This window comes from Lepidochelys kempii, chromosome 4 (assembly GCF_965140285.1).
Source record: "Lepidochelys kempii isolate rLepKem1 chromosome 4, rLepKem1.hap1, whole genome shotgun sequence".
Lineage (NCBI taxonomy): Eukaryota > Metazoa > Chordata > Testudines > Cheloniidae > Lepidochelys > Lepidochelys kempii.
Window position 1 is genome coordinate 91,309,106 of NC_136383.1, and position 23,465 is coordinate 91,332,570.

At 45.5% G+C, this 23,465-nt stretch overlaps 1 protein-coding gene across 8 annotated transcripts in view; it reads left to right on the forward strand.

Moving 5' to 3' along the window:
• Positions 1-23,465, forward strand: part of LOC144930508 (protein furry homolog-like) — a 224,732-nt gene that overhangs the window by 88,221 nt on the left and 113,046 nt on the right. For all 8 annotated transcript variants that reach the window (XM_078852557.1, XM_078852551.1, XM_078852555.1 and 5 more), the window contains 5 exons: positions 3,702-3,961; positions 7,908-8,048; positions 10,856-11,024; positions 14,628-14,712; positions 22,718-22,830. In XM_078852557.1, coding sequence (XP_078708683.1) covers positions 3,702-3,961; positions 7,908-8,048; positions 10,856-11,024; positions 14,628-14,712; positions 22,718-22,830 — 768 coding nt within the window. The remainder of the gene's footprint in view (positions 1-3,701; positions 3,962-7,907; positions 8,049-10,855; positions 11,025-14,627; positions 14,713-22,717; positions 22,831-23,465) is intronic.

A 23,465-nucleotide genomic window follows, 5' to 3' on the forward strand; every position in this document is an offset into this window, starting at 1 on the left:
ACGACTCCAAAGCCCCTACCGTCCGCAGCAGGGCACTGTTCTTCAGACACCTGAAGTGGAGCACCCACAGGGACACTACTCAAAGAAGAAAAGAAAGTTACTCATCTTGTGCAGTAACGAGAGTTCTTCGAGATGTGTGTCTCTGTGGATGCTCCACTACCCACCCTCCTCCCCTCTACTTCGGAGTTCATGCCTTGAGCTCTGCGATAGAGAAGGAACTGAACAGGTCAGGTCGTACGCACGCTAAATGAGGTGCCAATGGTACTCTGAGATGACTACTGTGCACGCGCACCCCGACCAAGCACTGCCACCAAAAAGTGGACACACCGACACCTAAAGTGGAGCACCCACTGGGGGACACCTGTCAAAGAACCCTTGTTACTGCACAAGGTGAGTAACTTCCTCTTCTTCAACAAATAGACTCCAATGTGGGCTCAGCTTTGCCTCTATCAGCAGAAACTTAAGCCTGACCTCACTGTGTTTCTTGATTCTAGGTTTAAAGTCTGCAGATTTGACACTGAACCCTGATATGAGTCTCCCCAAGACACTTCAGCCAGCTGGAGTGTGGCTCATTCACTGGTATTGGCAGCTTGCAAAATTGGCAGGGTTTAAACCCTGGTGACTGAGGAATGCAACAGTACCAGTACCCAGGAACAGGAACTGAAGTGTTTGAAAACGCTTCAAAAGAAAACTTATATCTAAAACTAACCAAAAACAAACTACTGAAACAGGTTCACGCTATATACAAATAAGAGGAAAAACTTTCACTAGCAAGGGCACACATTCCAACAATTGTCATGAGCAGTGAGAAAGCGGGTCAGGGGTGGCGCAGCACCATCATGCAGCAGCATGAGGCAGCAGAGGGCACATGAGCCACCCTGACCAGGTACTGCTGAGGGAAAAATCTCCGACAACTATGCCCTGAGAGTGCCCACACCTGAGGTAGAATGGATATGTGCAACACATTTGAAGCAAAGTAGTTACAGAGCAGATTAGTAACTGTTTCTTCTTCAGCTGATGGATGTCAGCTCCTGAATGAAGTCCATGTCTCAGGTACGGATGCAAAAACATCTTTGTGCTGAGACAGAGTTCAAGATCTGTCAAACCTGTGTGCTCCCTGTATTGCTAAATGGGTCAGAAACTGGACTCTTACAGGCAGACTTGGAACAGCTAGAGGCATTCCCTATGTCCTGTCAGTGCCAAATCCCGAGCATGTAGTGGTTTGACTTTTTGGATATGTTAGTCTTGCAATGATCTGGTATTCCTTCAGTCGCTCATTATGTTAAAAAATGGTATTGTGTGCTCTTCAGCCATGTAGAGAAGGGGTAGTTCTTCTTTTAATGGCTGAAGTCATAACCTACTCAGTAGAACCCTGTCCTGCAAAGATTTAACCCTTGCTTGACTTTACACGCTGGATTAAATCCTTGTCATGCTGAAGTCAATTGGAATTTTGCCATTGACTTCTGTTGGGGCCAGAATGTCACCCTGAGACTTCAAGGACATGCATAGGTCTTTGCAGGATCAGTGCCTCAGACAACTTTAAAGACACTTTAAGTAGTTTCTTTTAACCAGACAACTTCTGACATGATCCTTTTGTATTATAACTGACTATCTTGTCTGTTAGATTAGTGAATATGAAATATTTAACCCTAATACATTTGGTTTTCAGTTTAAATTGTTTTTGAAATGGATACATAGTTAACTGTTTTTAATAAAGAGAGTTTCCAAGTATGGGCTTCCTTCTTATAAGTTGACAATTTAAGTTTTACTTAATGTTAAATATGAATGTATCAGTTGATACTACCTGCACTATCAGCATTCCAATTCTGCAATATAATTTTGTTCAGCAAAAGGCTTATTCAGTTGAAATCTGTATCCTTCATTTGGATTGTGAGGACAAATTTGTTCTCAGTTAAATAAGAAATATCTTCAATAATAAGGATGTCAAGTGATTAAAAAAATTAATCGTGTGATTAATCACACTTTTAAAGAATAATAGGATACCATTTATTTAAATATTTTTGATGTTTTCTACATTTTCAAATATATTGATTTCAGTTAGTTACCACACAGAATACAGTGTACGGTGCTCACTTTATATTATTTTTTATTACGAATATTTGCACAGTAAAAAACAAAAGCAGTAGTATTTTTCAATTCATCTAATACAAATAGTGTAGCGCAATCTCTTTATCATGAAAGTTGAACTTACAAATGTAGAATTGTGTACCAAGAAATAACTGCACGCAAAAATAAAAAAAATGTAAAACTTCAGAGCCTACACGTCCGCTCAGTCCTATTTCTTGTTCAGCCAATTGCTAAGACAAACAAGTTTGTTTCCATTTGCTGGAGATAATGCTCCCCAGTTCTTGTTTACAGTGTCACCTGAAAGTGACAACAGGTGTTTGCATGGCATTGTTGTAGCAGATGTCGCAAGATATTTACATGCCAGATGCTCTAAAGGTTCATATGTCTCTTCATGCTTCAGCCACCATTCCAGAGGACATGCGTCCATGCCGATGACAGGTTATGCTTGATAACATTCCAAAGCAGTGCGGCCTGATGCATAGTCATTTTCATCATCTGAGTCAGATGCAACTAGCTTTTTTGGTGATTCAGTTCTGTAGTTTCTGCATCGGAGTGTTGCTCTTTTAAGGCTTCTGAAAGCATGCTCCACACCTAATCCCTCTCAGATTTTGGAGGACACTTCAGATTCTTAAATCTTGGGTCGAGTGCTGTAGCTATCTTTAGAAATCTCACATTGGTACCATCTTCGCATTTTGTCAAATCTGCAGTGAGTGTTCTTAAAATGAATAACGTGCTTGGTCATCATCCGAGATTGCTATAACATGAAATATATGGCAGAATGCGGGTAAAACAGAACAGGAAACATACAGTTCTCCCTCACGGGAGAATTAACACTTTTTTTTTTTTTTTTAAATGAGCATCGTCAGTATGGAAGCACGTCCTCTGGAACGGTGGCCGAAGCTTGAAGGGGCATACGAATGTTTAGCATAGCTGGCACATAAATACCTTGCAATGCCAGCTATAAAAGTGCCATGCAAACGCCTATACTCACTTTCAGGGTGACATTGTAAAAAAAGAAGTGGGCAGCGTTATGTCCCATAAATGGAAACAAACTTGTTTGTCTTAGTGATTGGCTGAACAAGAAGTAGGATTGAGTGGACTTGTAGGCTCTAAAGTTTTACATTGTTTTGGTTTTTTGAGTGCAGTTATGTAACAAAAAAAATTCTACATTTGTAAGTTCCACTTTCACCATAAAAAGATTGCACTACAGTACTTGTATGAGGTGAATTGAAAAATATTTATTTTATCATTTTTACAGTGCAAATATTTGTAATAAAAATAATATGAAGTTAGCACTGTACACTTGGTATTCTGTGTTGTAATTGAAATCAATATATTTGAAAATGTAGAAAACATCAAAAATATTTAATACATTTCAATTGGAATTCTATTGTTTAACAGCGTGATTAAAATGTGATTAATCGTGATTCGTTTTTTAATCACGATTAATTTTTTGAGTTAATTGCGTGAGTTAACTGTGATTGACAGCCCTAATAATAGTATTAATTTATTCCTGTATGAAATACTAAAACTATAAATATACTACTACAGAAACTTTTCTAGTAATATTTATGAATTTGAATTTTATGTATGTATTTATTTTTGAAAAACAGAGGTAAGCCAGAGAATTCAAACAGCACGCCCTGCTGGGAGACAGGTGATGCTGCACTATTTGCTACCGTGGATGAATAATATTGAGTTGGTAGATTTGAAACCTTTGCCAACAATACGGCATCAAGATGAAGATGAAGAGGATTCTTTAAAAGACAGAGAAATGATGGTAAACAGCAGACGCTGGCTACGAGGAGAAGGCTGGGGATCACCACAGGCTACTGCTATGGTTTTAAACAATCTGATGTATATGACAGCACAGGTAAAACCAGTCTTTTGATGTTTCTTGTTGTTTGATTCAGAGAATTGTTAAATCCAGAAGGGGAAGAGGGGAAGTGTAGGGCTACTGATACCAGTTAGTGAGCTTTTATTAGCAAGCTGATTTAGGCAGTATGAAATTCTTCATTAGCATGGTTGTCAACTTATGCAAAAATTTTCAAAAGCCAGTTCTCCAAATTACTTGTGGGTCTGGGAGCTACCAAATAGTTTAATGAACATTCTGGGCAATTTTAGGAGAAGCACATGGCATGCTATTGAGTCTATAAAATAATAACAGGTTATTTTCAATAAGAATGTCTTAATGATCACAGGCTTAAAATTGCTGTCCCATAATTTAGATATCTAGATAGATAACTTCCTTGTGTAACTTAAAAAACAACCCAACAAGCCTACCTAAAAACTAGTGGTGAGAGAACCTCAAAGGGATTGCTCAGATTGTGTTTGTCTTCTCTGTTTCTTCATTCTCCCTGGATGATTTGTTTGTCATTCTGTTTCTTCCTGCCTCCAGGTAAACAATAGGTTTTCTTTGTTCCCTCTCCATTTAGTAAATTACATCTTTCTCCCCCCCTTCTTGTCATAGAATCATAGATTTTAAGGTCTGAAGGGACCATTATGATCGTCTAGTCTGATGTCCTGCACAACGCAAGCCACAGTATCTCACCCACCCGCTCCTGTAATAAACCCCTAACCTATGTCTGAGTTATTGAAGTCCTCAAATCGTGGTTTAAAGACTTCAAGGTGCAGAAAATCCTCCAACAAGTGACCCGTGCCCCACGCTGATTAGGAAGGCGAAACCCCCCCTGGTCCTCTGCCAATCTCCCCTGGAGGAAAATTCCTTCCTGATCCCAAATATAGCGATCAGCTAGACCCTGAGCGTGTGGGCAAGACTCACCAGCCAGACACCCGGGAAAGAATTCTCTGTCGTAACTCAGATCCCATCCTATCTAACATCCCATCACAGGCCATTGGGCATATCTACCGCTAATAGCTAAAGATCAATTAATTGCCAAAATTAGGCTATCCCATCATACCATCCCCTCCATAAACTTATCAAGCTTAGTCTTGAAGTCAGATATGTCCTTTGCCCCCACTGCTTCCTTTGGAAGGCTGTTCCAGAACTTCACTCCTCTGATAGTTAGAAACCTTCGTCTAATTTCAAGTCTAAACTTCCTGATGGCCAGTTTATATCTGTTTGTTCTTGTGTCCGCTTTGGTACTGAGCTTAAATAATTTTTCTCCCTCCGTGGTATTTATCTCTCTGATATATTTATAGAGAGCAATCATATCTCCTCTCAGCCTTCTTTTAGTTAGGCTAAACAAGCCAAGCTCCTTGAGTCTCCTTTCATAAGACAGGTTTTCTAGTCCTCTGATCATCCCAGTAGCCCTTCTCTGTACCTGTTGCAGTTTGAATTCATCTTTCTTAAACATGGGAGACCAGAGCTGCACACAATATTCCAGATGAGGTCTCACCAGTGCCTTGCATAACGCTACTAACACCTCCTTATCTCTACTGGAAATACCTTGCCTGATGCATCCCAAGACCACATTAGCTTTTTGCATGGCCATATCACATTGGCGTCTTACAGTCATCCTGTGATCAACCAATACTCAGAGGTCCTTCTCTTCCTCTGTTACTTCCAAGTGATGCGTCCCCAGTTTATAACAAAAATTCTTGTTATTAATCCCTAAATGCATGACCTTGCACTTTTCACTATTAAATTTCATCCTATTACTATTACTCCAGTTTACAAGGTCATCCAGATCTTCCTGTATGATATCCCGGTCCTTCTCTGTATTGGCAATACCTCCCAGCTTTGTGTCATCCGCAAACTTTATTAGCACATTCCCACTTTTTGAGCCAAGGTCAGTAATAAAATGATTAAATAAGATTGGTCCCAAAACCGAGCCCTGAGGAACTCCACTAGTAATCTCCTTCCAGCCTGACAGTTCACCTTTCATTGTGACCTGTTGTAGTCTCCCCTTTAACCAATTCCTTATCCAACTTTCAATTTTCATACAGATCCCCATCTTTTCCAATTTAGCTAATAATTCCCCATGTGAAACCATATCAAATGCCTTACTGAAATCGAGGTAAATTAGATCCACTGCATTTCCTTTGTCTAAAAAATCTGTTACCTTCTCAAAGAAGGAGTTCAGGTTGGTTTGACACGATCTACCTTTTGTAAAACCGTGTTGTCTTTTGTCCTAATTACCATTGACCTCAATGTCCTTAACTACTTTCTCCTTCAGAATTTTTTCCAAGACCTTGCATACTACAGATGTCAAACTAACTAGCCTGTAGTTACCCAGATCCTATTTTTAAGAAGGGGGGGGGGGGAAGTGAATTATGTTAGAAATTCTCCAGTCATATGGTACAACCCCTGAGTTTACAGATTCATTAAAAATTCTTGCTAATGGTCTTGCACTTTCATGTGCCAATTCCTTTAGTATTCTTGGATGAAGATTATCTGGGCCTCCCGATTTAGTCCCATTAAGCTGTTCAAGTTTGGCTTCTACCTCGGATGTGGTAATATCTACCTCCATATCCTCATTCCCATTTGTTGTCCTACCATTTATCCCAAAGCTCCTCATTAAAGACTGAGGCAAAGTATTTGTTTAAATATTGGCCCATGCCTAGATTATCCTTAACCTTTTATCTCCTTAGACACGGAAGTTCTGAGAGTGATGTGGAAGGGTGGGATATGAGAGAGATGGTAGTGGTGTGGGCTAATCCTGTTGCTGGTAGCTGACTGAAGGCTGTCTGCTTTCCTTGTCTCATTTATTTTCTGTATGACAGCAGAGAAAAAGGGAGGGTAAGAGTGCCTGGTCCTCTGCCCAGTGGCTCCTAGTGGTGAAAGGCTAGCTTTTTAAATTAAAAAATTCCAGTAGTAAATGGTTTCTAGGACATTGTGTAGGACTGTCAGTAGCTGGGATGCATTAGTAAAACCTCAGCAGTGGCAGCTAAATCTGCATAGCTGACAAGTATGCATTCCAAACTACAGTACAAGCTTATCCAGCACATTGGGGGAATGAGGAGTGCCGGTTAGTCTCAAATTCCAGTTAACTAAGAGTTATACTTACCAATTGAATACCAATTTTCAAAGAATTAGAATACAATAAAATGAATAAAGTTTACAGGTACTCACCAATCCAGTAGTACTGCATTGCAGAGTGGTTGGTTTCTTGAAGCACTTAAGTGTATACAGGTAAAGTTTTCTATACAGTAGGTTATCTTATGACACTACATATCACCATGGGCAGTTCATGGCGTACACCAAGATCACTAAAAATACACTTAACAGTAAAACTATACTGATAATTTAATAATTTAATCTTTCTTTGATTCAAAAGGCACTTCAGGCTCTTGCAGTGCCTCAGGGTCATCATTATCAAAGTCAGTTATCATTGTAGATGTAGAAGGTGTAGGAGATTGGGCTGAATCTGTAATGACCCTATGACACTCCCTGGAACCTGCTTTTTTGAATAAATCCATGGTATCCACTTGTTTACTTGTCTTCTGCCTCTTTTGCATAAAAGTAGAGTGTAGAATGTGCAATTGCATAACCTCCTGGACAGTATACCAGTCCCTGTTACTAGATTAAAGATTTGTTTTGGGAGATATTAGAAATGCCGGATGATAGAGCTTTCTGGTTGATAAAGTGCTGGATAACACAGCTTTTACTATAAATTGTTAGTCTTTGCTCACTGTAGTGACCCTGAGATAATTACTTGTATTTGGGGAATATATTAAAGAGGATGAGCATTCATAAAAGCTTCAGTGTATAGAAATGGATAAAACATAGCAGCTGCTCATAAGGTTTAGGTTTCCTTTTTCTCAAGCCTCTTAAACTTATTCAATAGAAAATCCTTGCTTGAAGTTATTTATATTATTGAACTTTACAAAAGGGATATCTTAATTTTGTTTTCTAGTATGGTGATGAAGTGGCATGGTCAGAGATAGAGAATGTCTGGACTACTCTAGCAGACAGCTGGCCAAAGAATCTGAAAATAATTTTGCACTTCTTGATCAGCATTTGTGGAGTGAATAGCGAACCCAGCCTCTTGCCTTATGTAAGTACTTGATGCTACAGTCTTCCCTCACATCCTTATTTCTTTAAAATTGTATTTTATGTGTTTAGCAACTCCTTATCGAAGACCACTAAATAAATGAATAGTAACATAAAGGGTCATGATATCTCATTCTAATACAGCATGAGGCCAATGCCATCCCATTGTGTCACAATGTAACAACTCAATGCTGTGACCAGTTCAAATTCAATGTCTCCTACTTTGCAGTCTCTGATGGTAACAAGTATTTTCTATTTCAAATTATCTTCCAAAATGCAAATGTTCTCCCAGTGAGAAGACTTCCCCTTTTTGGCATGGTTGTATTTTTAGAAATGAATTCCTCTGTTCAGAAATGCATGATGATTTTTAATATTATGTTTCACTCCCTCTTTCTTCTCATATCGTGTTACCGTATTCTTTCTTCTTGCACCACCATATAGTACTGTATCTTTAAAAGAAAACTCTATTTTGACTAGGGATTAAAAAGATAAGTATTTTTCATGACTGATAAATTAATAAATGAATGATGGAATACTGCAAGGGCTACCTACAGACCTGTAGAATTGTGGAAACCTTCCAAGAATGGAGGGGCATAGGAATTATTTGTGGGTAGAAACAAGGGGTTACAGGGTGAGCAGGCCCGTTTTACCAATGGGTTCTGAGAGAAGAGCAGCACTGTTCGGAATTTTGTGGAGTAATTAATAACAAGGAACATGGTGCCAATAATTCTTTCCAACTTTTAATGAGGGAATTCCAGCTCAACCACCTCACATCACAACCCAGGATAATCTCATATACATGTTGAACCAAAGCAATGACAAAATAACCCTCTATGGTACTCTGCATTAGAGAGCCCACAGAGCAACTGTTTGCCACTAACTTCTGAGTTCACACAGAAAAATCATAATGGAGACACTGATGAGTGACTCCATCCAGTTTCCAGGATCTCTAGATGCCCCAAGATAAATTCAAGATCAATGTTATTTAGGGTTGCCGACTTTCTAATAGCAGAAAACCGAACACCCCTACCCCACCCCTTCTCTGAGGCCCTGTTCCCGACTCACTCCATCCCCCCTCTCTCCGTCACTCACTCTCCCGCACCCTCACTCACTCATTTTCACAGGACTTGGGCAGGGGGTTGGGGTGCAGGAAGGGGTGAGGGCGAGGGCTCCGGCTGGGGGTGCGGACTCTGGGGTGGGGCCGGGATGAGGGGTTTTGGTTGGATGAGGGGCCTCTGGGCTGGGGCTGAGAGGTTCGGAGTGCAGGAATGGGCTCAGGGCTGAGGCAGGGGGTTGGGGTGCAGGAGATGATACGGGGTGCGGGCTCCGAGAGGGAGTTTGTTGCCTGAGGGGGCTCAGGGTTGGGGTAGGGTGCTGCGGGCTGCAGGAGGGAATTTGGATGTGGGAGGGGGCTGAGGGCTGGGGCAGGGAGTTGGGGTGTGGGAGGGTGGGAGGGATGCAGGCTCTGGGCTCAGGCAGCTCCAGGGAAGCGGCTGGCATCTCCCTCCAGCTCCCAGGTGGGGCGGGGGGGAAGGGCTCTGTACGCTGCTGTGGTCCATAGGCGCCACCCCCGCAGCTCCCATTGGCCATGGTTCCAGGCCAATCGGAGCTGTGGAGCTGGTGCTCGGGGCGGGGGCAGTGTCCAGAGCCCCTGTGGCTGTCCCTACGCTTAGGAGCCGGAGGGACATGCTGGCCACTTCCCGGGAGCAGCGTGGAGCCGGATAGGAAGCCTCCCTACTCCGCGCTAACCGGACTTTTAATGGCCTGGTCAGCGGTAATGCCTGAAACCACCAGGGTCCTTTTTCGTTTCAGCTGAAAACCAGACACCTGGCATCTCTTATGTTATCAGAGGCTGCTGAGTAGTAAAAGAATGAGCAGTCATTTTATTCCTAACCAGGATAACCATTGACAATCTTCTGTTTCTCAGCATTGAGTTCGAAGTACTTTTTTTCTTCCTTTATTTCTTTAAGAATATAACTTACTGAAATAAGACCTCATATAGATCCCACATAGACTTAATATGCAGTTAATAGTAAAATATTTCTTTTAATTAGTTGTTTAAGATCCTGTTAAAACATATGAAGGACTCCATCGTCTTGAGATTTAAACATATGCTATGTTGCAATATTAGCACTTGAACAAGAAAAGTGGTACAAATAATATAAGTAAAATAAAGTTCATACTGTATCAGCATTAAAAGGACGCTGTATAGGGCAAAAGTGTAGGTTTATTATAACGTGATTTTACAAAACCTAATTGAAATGTGTTTCATTGTTTTTTAAAAGGTATTTCAATGAAATCATTATTTTTTTAAATGTGTGATGGCAGCGTACACAACAAACATGCAGCTATAGTAATGTATGAGAATCAGAAAGTGAAACTGGATAAAAACAAAAGTGAAACTTTATAAGTTTGCATTTTCGTTGTCCAACTTAAATTAAATACAAAAAGTAAACAATCACAATAAATGGTGAATATCAAAGTCTGTACAATTTTTAAATATTTGCATTTTAATAATAATGTAACGGGTTTTTTATAACAATGCTAAGGAATTTTTTTATCTTCGTGATATCTCAGTAAGGAATACTATCTTTGTTTATATTTCTGATGTTTACTCCTAGTGACAGATACTTAAGACATTATGATTTCTCTTAGAACTAGAATAGATTACATAAATCTTCACATGCAATGAATAGTAAATGGTCTGTATCTAAAGGCAAAGGATTGTGATGTACAGTTCACCTTCTGTTTTTTCCTCATCTTTAAAAAACAGATTCAATCTCTTATTTATATTTCTGTTTTTAATGGCAGGTGAAGAAGGTTATTGTTTACTTGGGTAGAGATAAAACAATGCAACTATTGGAAGAACTGGTGAATGAACTACAGCTTACAGATCCAGTCAGCTCTGGAGTCACTCACATGGATAATCCACCATATTACCGCATCACTTCCAGTTACAAAATTCCTTCTGTCACTTCAGGTGAGAATTCGTTTGACTAGGCTATTACTGTGTTTCAGTTGTTATTTTCTATTGTTATGAGTTAATTGGAAAATCTAAATGCAGTGCAGGCACAATAGATTTAATATAAACAAATAAAACTTTTTTTAAAAATTTTTTTTTAAAAATAACCAGACTTATTGATACCATTAAATGTCAGATTGCGTGAAACTATGTGTATGTTAAGCCTTGTCTGCACTCAAAACTTGCACTGGTTTAACTAAAGTGAGTTTTTAAATCAAGTTAGTTAAACTGATGGGAATTTTTAAATCTACTAACACAGGTTTATACTGCTGTAGTGTAAATTTGTAGCTTACTGACATAAGCAAAATCTATATATGAAAGTGTAAACTTATTTAAGAGTTTCAAGATGGGAATTTGTACTGACATGCATCCGACGAAATGGGTATTCACCCACGAAAACTTATGCTCCAATATGTCTGTTAGTCTATAAGGTGCCATAGGACTCTTTGCCATTAAAAACAATATTCATTAAACTGGTGCAAATTTTGTGTGTAGACAAAGGCCTTGGTTTCTACAAATTAAAAAACCAAGCAAACCTGAAGACTTAAAAGGACACTGTATTTTCCATGTGCCCCAGTCCTGCAGCTTGCTGAGCACTCAAGTTCTGATCCAGCAGAACACCTAAGCATCTTAATTTTAAACAAATAAATAGTCTCAATGACTTCACATACTCTAAGTTAAGAACCTTGTAGGACTGAACCCATGGAGTACAGTCAGCACAGCTTACTGGGCCACTAAAAGTCTGGTTAGTCACAATGGCCTGCTCCATATGGCTCCCAGAAGTGGCTGGCATGTCCCTCTGAATCCTAGGCGCAGCAGCAGCCAGGAAGGCTCCACATGTTGCCCCTGTCCGCAGCGTAGGTGCTATCCCAAGCACAGTCTCTGCAGCTCCCATTGGCCAGGAACTGTGACCAGTGGAAGGTGTGGGGGCGGCGCTTGCAGACGGGGGCAGTGTGGAGAGCCCCCTGGCCACCCCTCTGGCTAGGAGCCAGAGGGACATGCCAGCTCCTTCCGGGAGATGCCTGAGGTAAGCGCCAGCCCTGAGCCCCCGCCCACACACACACTCCCTCCCAGAGCCCACACCCCGCATACCCTCTCGCACTCCAAACCCCTCGGCCCCAGCCTGAAACCCACTCCTGTACCCCAAGTCCCTCATCCCTGGCCCCACCCCAGAGCCCTCACCCCTTCCCACATCCCAACCCCCTGCCCCAGCCAGGAGACTCCTCCCATACTTCGAACTCCTCAGCCCCAGCCCCCTCCTGTACCCCAAACCCCTCATCCGCAACCCCCCCTAGAGCCTGCACTCCCAGCTGGAGCCCTCACTCCCTGCCACACCCCAACCTCCTGCCCCAACTCGGTGAAAATGAGCGAGTAAGTGAAGGGGGGGCAGAGAGCAAGCGATGGATGGAGTGAGTGGGAGTGGGGCCTCGGAGAAGGGGCAGGACAAGGACGTTGGGTTTTCTGCAGTCAGAAAGTTGGCAACCCTACCCATGGATCTGTGGCAGATTCCCCTGGCTCTGGAAGTGTGGAAGACAGCCATAAGGCTTCTTTCTGAAAATCCCCTTGCCAGCGCTATTGCATGGCATAGGCTTAAGTTTCTAGGCAGTTTCTAGACATCACTGTGGCTAGTTGGCAGCCAGGGGGTCTGCTATAACACAAGCAGGCCCCCACAAATTATGCCTGGGGCCTGTCCAGGCCCTGAAATGCCCAGGCCAGCCACCTTTGGTTCCCTCCCTTTGGGCTGCAAGTTCTGTGCTGTGCCTCTTCGAGTTGCAGCACAGAATCTACCCTTGTCTTCATGTCCATCTATAAAGCATCCCACTTACATTAGCATTAAACAATAATAAACTATAAGCATTTGTGTAGCAAACTATAAAAATGTGACGTGCAGGGGGAAGAAACAAACTACAAAAATCCGAAGTGCTGATATACTTCATTTTAGGTGGAGTGGCAGAAGCACTTATATTAAAGTTGCCTAACACTTTCCGCCCACTATTTTATATATTGCTCGCAAGTTTGTCTTAAAAAGAAATAGCTAATACTAGCTACAGTACAAAGATAGTATTTTTGCACTCTAATTTCTCATTTGTTTACCTTGTGAATTAACGTATGTCAGACCCCCTAAAACCTACATTTTAGACAATTTCTGCACTTGTGGAGGCTACATATAGCTACACGCTGCACTGAAAGACAGGCTGTGTCTACATGCACTGGCATATGTAGCTACACGCTGCAGTGAAAGGCTCCGGAAGGGGGCAGCAGTGGGGAGCAGCTTCTCACTGCCAGAGCCTTTCATTGAAGCAAGAAAAGGCTCTGATGAGAGAGGCAGCAGGGAAAGGCTCTGGCAGTTCCCTGCTGCTTGAGCTTTTCGTCTCCCTGCCTCCATCCTGCTAGAACATTTTGCTGTAGCAAGGTTTCAGAGTAACAGCCGTGTTAGTCTGTATTCGCAAAAAGAAAAGGAGTACTTGTGGCACCTTAGAGACTAACCAATTTATTTGAGCATAAGCTTTCGTGAGCCACAAGTACTCCTTTTCTTTTTGCTGTAGCAAGGAAAGGCTCTGGCAGAGGGGAGCTGCCTGAGTCTTCTCCTGCCACAGTGAAAGGCTCCGGCATCAGGGGGACAGTGGACACTACACAATTAAAAATAGTAGTGTAGACATGGGGCAGTGTAGGGAGCTGTGTGGGGTATATACCCTAGGTTTCAGGCATCTAGGTCACTCTACTCGTATAAGCTGTGCCTCACCATCTACACTGCTCTTCATGCCAACCAGGTGTGCAGTGTCTGTACTCTAAACACCGCCGTAAGTGTAGACATACCCTTAGAGATGTGTGGCATGCAGCATATAGGAAAGGAAGAAATACATATTTAAAACCTTTTACAAAAAATTAACTTTCTACTAAATGCACATCATAAAGACTTGAACACAAATCCTTTATATACACAAACAAACTAAACATATTAGTAAACACTATTTCATAAGCATTAGTGACCTTACTATCAAAAATGTTCAAGATCTCTATCAAGTGAAAATGTTTGTTTATAGCAGCCCATATTTTTAAATCTAAATTATAATTATTGTTTTTTAAATTGGAATAAATAGTCCTCAATTTCTATTTGAACATATTGCGACAAAGTGTGATGAACACTTAGGTAGTATCTACACCGCAATATAACACATGAGGTGGGCCTGGGTCAGCTGACTTGGGCTTATGGGGCTATGATTGTGGGGCTATAAAATTACGGTGCAGATGTTCAGGCTTGGACTGGAGCCCTAAGACCCCCAAGGATTCCCAGAGCTCCAGCCGTAGCACAGACATCTACACTGTTATGTTATAGCCACACAGCTAGACCCCCATTACCCCCAAGCTCGAGTCAGCTGACCCAGGCCAGCCGCAGGTGTTTTATTGCAGTATAAACATATCCCTGCAGATCTTATACAGTATTGCTTTAGTACAAAGAAAATATAGATCCAGGATTTTCAGATAAATTCATACATTGCATAAACTTTTCAATATATTTACCTATCCTAAGCTATTTTTCTCTTTGTCCTTAATTTACAGGTACCACTTCCAGTAGCAATACAATGGTTGCTCCCACAGATGGCAATCTTGACAATAAGCATACAAAAGATAGTATTGAAGAGAAGTAAGTATCTCCTCAAAGACCAACAGTACTGAGTTCTTGACTATTGATAACTAGTGCAAATAACTGCAGTCTGATCGATTTCTCAGTTTACACTATATTGTTGCAGCCAATCAGATTACATATTCAAATCTCTGTTTCCTGATTGATTTATTAGGAACCAACAATGCATATATTTCTTGACCTCTAATTTACTCTTCCAGATTTGTGGATGCTCCCTATGTGGCCCTCCTATTTAAAGCTATCTGAGATATAAAAACAGAGCTGCTACAGTATCAGCCCCATAGGATTTGTGGGGCTTTTTTTGTTTGTTTTTGAAGGTTTTCCTACCTGGGGAAATTTACCAGCAGAACTATATCTGTATAATTTCTCTGGTATAACTCCCCATGTTGACACTCTTGTTCCGCTATAAAAGTGCCTTTTTCTGATTTAGTTTTTGTCATTTTGAAAACAGCATAAGCTAAAGTGGCAAAAGGTGTTCTTACTCTGGAATAAGAGTGTCCACACAGAGTTTTATACTGGTATTGCTACATTCTTATAATAATTGTGGCATAATTATGCTGATAAACTTCCCGAAGCAGACAAGTCCCATGTTATAACAAAACAAAACAAAAAATTTTACGTCTAATGGAAAGGGCTGTCTGGAGGGCAGTTTGCCTTAGGCCCCCTGTTTGAGAGGGACCCCAGACAGAGTGGTGCTATGACACCACACTCCAGGTCACAGTGCTATTCATTGAAGTTTTGCCCACCGACCCCTTGTCCCCAGTCATGACAGAGGGGCAAGAGGGCCACACCTGAGTGGCACTGTGATCCCATCAGATCACAACAACCAGAGCAGGGAGCTGGGCCAAGCCCTCTGAGACAGGAGCTGTTGTTGCAGGGTGAATGTGGAACAGGCTCATTCTCCAACCGTCCCCCAGCCCTCCCCTCAGTGTTTGAGGGCCCCCCCCCCCCCCCCCGAGTACAAAAACAGTTTCAGATTTTGCCCTGGATCCTCTCTGTGTGGCTCTGCTAAAGGAGAGTTCTCCAGATATTTTTGTTGAAGGCATTCTGTGCAACATTCTGAACTTCACTTCTTTGAGTGATTGCTCATGTGTATTCCACAATAGGTGTGCATGCTCGTCTCTTGCACTGGTGCTGGAAGTTTTTCCCCTGGCAGTACCCATAGGGGGAGCGCCCCAGTGACCCCTGGAGTGGCGCCTCCATGGCGCAGTATAAGGGGAGCTGTGCTCTCCCGCCACCTTCAGTTCCTTCTTGCAGCCAGTGAAGGTGCATCAGAATTACTCTGCTCCAGCTTTGCTGTAGCTTGTCCCCAGAACTGCTTGTTCGTTCAGTATTAGTACCTGTAGTTAGTTAGCTGATCAGTTAGTTCAGTTAGTTAGAGTGCCCAGGCCGGGGCATGCCTCACACCCCGGGTTTTAAGTTGTGCGACACTTGTTGGCAGTCTGTGCCAAGGAGTGACCCACACGCGGACTGTCTGCGCTGTTTGGGAGAAACCCATATCAGCGATCGTTGCAAAATTTGCAAGTCGTTTAAGCCTCAGACCAAGAGAGAAAGGGATATTAGGCTCCAGGCTATTCTGATGGAGTCGGGGTCAGCGGTGCGGCAACCCCCGGTGCCATCAACCAGTGAGCTGCTCCCCATCCACGGGGCACGCCAAGAGGGCTACAAAGACACCTTCTTTGCAGTTCCACGATATGCATCTGAGGAAGTGAGCTGTAGCTCACGAAAGCTTATGCTCTAATAAATTGGTTAGTCTCTAAGGTGCCACAAGTACTCCTTTTCTTCTTTGCAGCAGCACTGAAGTAAACCCGGGACAGAGGCTAGACCCATGTCGGGCAGTCCTCGATCCCCACCGGCTTCTAGGCCTCTGACTCAGGTCGAGCGGAGTAGCCCGGCCCATTTGGAGCAGGCCTCCCCGGATGTCCAGATGCCCTCCGTGCCAGATGCCCGGGACGTTATGTCCATGCTGGTACCAGGAGCACCACCAACGTTGGCTCCACGCTCCAGAGGCAAGCCACCGCGGGGATCTCCGCAGTCGCCCCTGGCTCGGTACCAGTCTCGGTCGAGGGAACGTTCCCGATGCCGTTCGCTGCCCAGCAACCATTCAGGGCAAAGTCCATGTGGATCGCCCTCGACTCCCACCAGGCTGGTTGGGTTCCATCTGACCGAGACTCTCAGCACCGCTCCACCTCGAGGAGTGAATACTGACAGGACCGAGGCAGACATCGCCCAAGGTCCGTGTCTCGGAGGGGTTATCGCAGCCGGTCACAGCGTGGGTGTTGACGCCGTTCCTGCTCAGAATCCCGCTCCAAGACCCTGCCAAGGCATTGCCTCCACAGCCCCAGGCGTTGATCACCAGTGTCTCGCCGTTGCACGTCCGACCATTGGAGCCGATCGCAGAGCAGCCGTTACCGACAGTACCGGTCCTCAACCATGGGACCGCGATCCCAATGTGGGCATCACTCCCGGTCCAGGGACAGCGGCAGGTCGTATGTCAGCCCAGCCTCCATTCGTAGTCGTCCATCGATAAGCCAGACCAGCCAGGCCGAACAACCGGCTCCGCCGGTGCTGCAGCAGATGCAGTGGCACTGGGCCCTGTGGCTGGCCCAATGGTACCAGTGGGCACCCTGGCCTCTGAAGCACCGTTGGCCTCCCTCTCCAGACCTCTGAGGAAGGAGTCGATGGGACATACATCCTCGGCACCATGCCTGGAGACCGACCAGGTGGTGGACGCTTCCGTGCTCGCGGACACCCAGAGTACCACACTGGCCTCCTCGTCCTCCCCAGATGAGGCAGTTATGGCTCCGCCCCCCTCCGTTCCACAGGAGGACTTTAGGGCCCACCAAGAACTCTTAAAAAGGGTGGCATCAAACTTCCACCTCCAGAAAGAGGTGGACTCCCTGTTTAATGTGCTGTCCTCTTCGGAACCGGGCAGGGTAGCCTTGCCTCTCCATGAAGGAGTGGCAAAAATTTCAAATGCCCTGTGGCAAACACTGGCCTCGTTGGCCCCCGTCTCCAAGAAGGTGGAACGCAAGTACTTTGTACCTGCCAAGGGACACAAGTACTTATACACCCACCTGGCGCCCAACTCCCTGGTGGTCGAGTTAGACAACCACAGGGAACGGCAGGGCCAGCCAGCTCCTACCCCAAAAATAAAGATTCGTGGAGGCTGGACTCTTTTGAGAGAAAAATTTATTTGTCCTCGAGCTTTCAGTTAACCACGAGGCTCTCCTGGGCTGGTATGAGTTCAATCTGTGGGGCTCCCTGCCCAAGTTCAAGGACTCCCTCCAGGAGCATGATAGGAAGGAGTTCAAAGCGCTGGTGGAGGAGGGTACAGTGGCTGCCAGAACAACCCTGCAGGCAACTTTGGATGCGACGGACATGGTGGTCCGTCGTGGTGTCCTTGAGAAGGACGTCGTGGCTCCTGCTTTCTGGGCTGTCCAGCGAGGTGCAGACCTCCATGCAGGATCTCCCATTTGAAATGGATACAAGGCTGCATGGCATGAAAGACTCCCAAACGACCCTCCAGACTCTGGGTCTCTAAGTTCCGGCTCCGGCTAAATCTAAATTCAAGCCTCAGCAGACTCCCGCTCAGGCCACTGACCCAAAATATGAGGCCGCCTATAAGAAGTCGCGGGACTACAAGAGGTGCCCTCAGAGACAATCTCGGCCTGCCCCCCACTCTGTGCCCTCCAGGGCAAGCAGGCAGGGAAAAGGAGGTTTTGATGGGATGCTCGGGGGTGCCCTACCAGTTCTCATCAGGGATCCACCCTCAATAAAGCTTCCTTCTCCAATCAGTTGTGTGCTTTCCCCCTGGAGTGGGCGCGGCTGACCTCAGACTGCTGGGTCCTCCACACCATCTCCCGGGGCTACACCCTCCAATTTACTTCCTCCCCGCCCAACCATCCCCCATCCCTCCTGGGGGACCCTTCGCACGAAGCTTTGCTCAAGAAGGAGGTGGGGCGGCTCCTGGGCCTAGGAGCAGTGGAAGTAGTGCCCGGGGAGTTCAAAGGCAAGGGGTACTACTCCCGCTATTTCCTTATCCCAAAGGCGGACTCAGGCCCATCCTGGACCTGCGAGGTCTGAACTGGTACATGGTGAAGTTCAAATTCCGCATGGTCTCCCTGGCCTCCATCATCCCCTCCCTGGATCCCGGGGACTGGTACGCTGCCCTCGATCTGCAGGACGTGTACTTCCACATTCGTATATTCGAGTGGCACAGATACTTCCTCTGTTTTGCGGTGGGGCAGAATCGCTACCAATTTACGGTCCTCCCATTTGGCCTGTCCACTGCCCCCAGGGTATTTACAAAATGTATGTCGGTGGTAGCGGCCGACCTCAGGTGACGGGGGACTCCAGATCTTTCCCTATCTGGACGATTGGCTGGTCAAGGGCAGCTCCCGGTAACAGGTGAGGGATCATGTGATGCTCCTCCTGTCCACGTGCACCGCTTTGGGCCAGTTGGTAAACAACACCAAGTCCACGTTAGTCCTGGTTCAACGCAGAGAGTTTATCGGGGTGCTCCTGGATGCCTCGTTGGCCAGAGCCTCCCTCCCACCGGACAGGTTCAAGACTCTGAAGAGGCTCATCAATGCGGTCACAAGGTTCCTGGTGACAACAGACAGAGGGTGCCTCCAGCTCTTGGGTCACATGTCGGCGTGCATGTACGTGGTCTGTCATGTTGGACTCAGGGTGAGGCTCCTGCAGCTCTGGTTGGCCTCAGAGTTCTCCCAGGCCAGGGACAGGATAGACAAAGTCTTCACCATACCCTACTCGGTGATTACTTCCCTGTGGTGGTGGTCCGCCCCGAGCAACATGCTCCAAGGGGTCCCATTCAGGGATAGGGCCCCACCGCTGGAACTGGTGTCCCATGCGTCAGACCTGGGTTGGGGGCCCACATGGGGAACATTCAGACCCAAGGTCTATGGTCGGCTCAGGATCTGACCCTTCACATAAATGTCAAGGAGCTCAGGGCAGTATGGCTGGCGTGCGTGGCCTTCCACTCGCACCTGGAGGGCAGGGTGGTCAGGGTCCTCCTGGACAACATGGCCTCGATGTCCTATATCAACAGGCAAGGCTGGTCCTGATCCTCTCCCCTCTGCCATGAAACCCTTGTGGGATTTCTGTATAGCCCATGACATCTACCTGAAGGCCTTCCATCTACTGGGCACCTGGAATGTGTGGGCAGATTGCTTGAGCAGGGACTTCTCCTCTCAGCACGAGTGGTCTCTCCACCTGGAGTTGGCCCACAGGCTTTTCTGACTGTGGGGGACCCCCCAGGTGGACCTGTTTGCAAGTCGACAGAACTGGCACTGTTCCTGGTTCTGCTCCAGGGCAGGGCTGGGATGGGGCGCTATCTCTGATGCCTTCCTCCTGTCCTGCTCAGACCAGTTTCTCTATGCCTTTCCTCCGTTTCCACTGATCAGCAAGGTCCTGGAAAAATTAAAGAGGGAAAGGGCCCAGGTCCTTCTGATTGTTCCAGCATGGCCCAGGCAACATTGGTATGGGACCCTCATGGACCTGGCGGTTGCTCTGCCGGGGCCATTGCCACTCCGCCTGGACCTGCTCTCCCAGGACCGGGCTGCTTTCTCCACCTCAGTGGTTAGGTAGGGAGGAAAGGACATGCTCAGAAGGGGTTCAACGCGTCCTCCTAGAAAGCAGGCAGCCCTCCACGCGCCGTGCCGCACCTACTCAGCAAAGTGGTCCCGGTTGTCCAGATGGGCGAATGAGCGGGGCATTTCCCCGGTGTCTGCCCCGTTCCAGCTTATCCTGGACTACCTTCTCCACCTTAGAGCCCAGGGCCTGGCATCCTCGTCAGTCAAGGTCCACTTGGTGGCCATATCAGCCTTCCATCCACCAGTGCAGAGTCACACAGAATTCTCCCATGCTATGACTGGCCGGTTCCTCCAGGGGTTGGACCGACTCTTCCTGTATGCTAGGCTCCCGGTCCCACAGTGGGACCTAAACCTGGTGTGGGCCTGTTTCACGGGACTCCCGTTTGAGCCACTAGCCACGCGCTCCTGGTCCAAGTTCTCATGGAAAGTGGCCTTCTTGGTCGCAATCATGTTGGCCAGGTGGGTCTCGGAGCTCAGGGCCCTGACATCCAAGCTTCCATACATGGCTTTCCATAACGACAAGGTCCGGCTCCGTCCACACCCTGAGTTCTTCCCGAAGGTGGTTCCTGCCTATCACATGGGTCAGGACATTTTTCTACTGGTCCTCTGCCCCAAGCATCCAGTGAGGTGCGCCGTATCCACACGCTCAATGTGTGACGGGCTCTGGCTTTCTACCTCAAGCAGACCAAGCCGTTCAGAAAGTCCTTTCAACTGTTCATCGCCTCAGCTGAGTGCATGAGGGGTCGGTCAATCTCCACTGAGCAGCTCTCCAACCGGATCACTTCGTGCATCCGTACCTGTTATGATCTGGCGGGTATCCCCCCGCCACCGATTGTGAAGGCGCACTCAAGTCGAGCGCAAGCCTCGTCTGCTTCTTTCTTGTCCCATGTCCCCATCCAGGACATTTGTAGAGCTACCACCTGGTCTTTGGTTCATATGTTCACCTCACACTATGCGATTGTCTCCCAAACCAGGGATGACACCGGGTTCGGCAGGGCTGTACTCCGTCCCAATAATTTGTGAACTCCTACCCACCTCCAACAGATATAGCTTGGAATCAACTATTGTGGAATACACATGAGCAATCACTTGAAGAGGAAAAGACAGTTACCTTTTCCGTAACTGGTGTTCTTCAAGATGTGTTGCTCAAGTGTATTCCACATCCCACCCTCTTTCCCCTCTGTCGGAGTTGTCTGGCAAGAAGGAACTGAGGGTGGGGGGAGCGCTCAGCTCCCCTTATACCGTACCATAGAGGTACCACTCCAGGGGTCGCTGGGGCACTCCCCCCTACGGGTACAGCTAGGGGAAGAACTTCCGGCACTAGTGCATGTGGCGAGCACATACACTGATTGTGGAATAGACATGAGCAACACATCTCGAAGAACACCAGGAAAAGGTAACTGTCTTTTCTAAGAGATATAACACAGAACTTGGAGCCCAGGAGGTTGGGCAGCTCAGGTAGCTTTTAGCCACCTTTGCACCTTCCCAGTCTTCAGCTATTCTTGGGGCTGGAGAAGACTCCAGCTAAAATAGACAGTGCTAGAGGCCTATCTGGGTTACAGCAGTCCCCCTGGGCTGACTTCTGAGCTTCAGCCCTATCCAGAACCTCTGCAGGTGTGCACGCTGCCACCACATTCAAAATATGTACCTTACACCCAGGCTTGCAAGTGGGCTGGGGGGTCTTTAGGAAGCAGCCATCTGGCTGTCTTCCACAGTTCTTGTGCTAGGGAAATCCTGTACTGGCTGGAAAAGAGGCTTTTAAGGCTCATTTACTCTGCTTTTAAGGCTCATTTACTCTGCTCTGACCATTTTCTATGGCAAAAAGGGGCCAGAGTGGGGCGTGAGGATCTCATCCTGTGAATATCTGTGTCAATTCATATATTGACTTTAAGTTTTGGTGAATGATAAGATCAACTTGAGTGTAAGCTCCTTTGGGGTGAGAACCACTCTTGTTATGTTTAGGGTGACCAGATAGCAATTGTGAAAAACCAAGATGGGGGTGGGGGGTAATAGGCATTTTACAAACATAACTAGGGTGATCAGATGTCCGTTTTTATAGGGACAGTCCTGTTTATTCGGACTTTTTCTTATATAGGTGCCTAACACTCAAGCTCTTAATAATTATTCTGTTCCCCTTTGAGATAACTATTATCAGTTTCAATATTTACTTCTCTATCATGTTTTATGTATTATGAATGTGTTATTTAATATGTACATAAACATTGTATTCAGCTAGATATTAATGCAGGTGTTTTAAAGAAATATACTACTGCAACAGATTGTCTCAGATAGTTACATTTAAAAGAAACCCTTGTGTAAAGCACTGAATTGCTATATCATTTTACCACGAAACACGCCTGATATTAACATTCATGTATTCATTTGTTCAGCTATGTTCATCTAGACATCTACAGTGGGTTGAATAGTAATTTGAACCGCCAGCACCACAGGCTAGAATCTCGCTACAGCAGCAGCTCTGGAGGATCATACGAAGAGGAAAAAAGTAATATATTTTTAAAAATATTTGAGTGAATATAGCCTAAAATTTTCACAAATATTAAAAACTGTTGGGTAAAGATTATAGGACAAATTCACATGCATTCAAAGAGCATGACCACGGACTGCAGGGAACAAGAGATGAGGCAGGCTGCTTTCTCATGCATCCAGCCCAAAAGAGCTTTCCCCCATCCTTTAGCCCTAATCTCCCAGTCCTAATTTTGCTGCTGAAATTGCAACTAATAAAACAGATACTCAGTTTCCACAGCAGGATGCAGGACAGGATGGGGAACCATATGTTGTAGTGCTTTCTCCTCCTCTTACTCTCCAAAGTGGGGTGTGAGCAGCAGTTTTTGGTTTCTCATCTTCCCAATTCCTCTCCACCTCCTTCTCAAATAGCCACCAATCAGCAAAGGAAAGTGTGATATCCCAATAACTTGAAGGCCACTCAGGTTTAAATGCAAACAAGAACAAACTTTATTCCAGGGCTGCACCCCCTCAAGGTTTCTCTTCCTCATGGTGCTCACTGGAGCCTTGCCCGTTCCTTTTCCTGGCTCCTCTTCCTGGTGTCTTAAAGGAGCCATGCTCCATAAACAGCCGTTTCCAAATAGTACATTTTCCACCTCCAAACAGGTTTTTTTT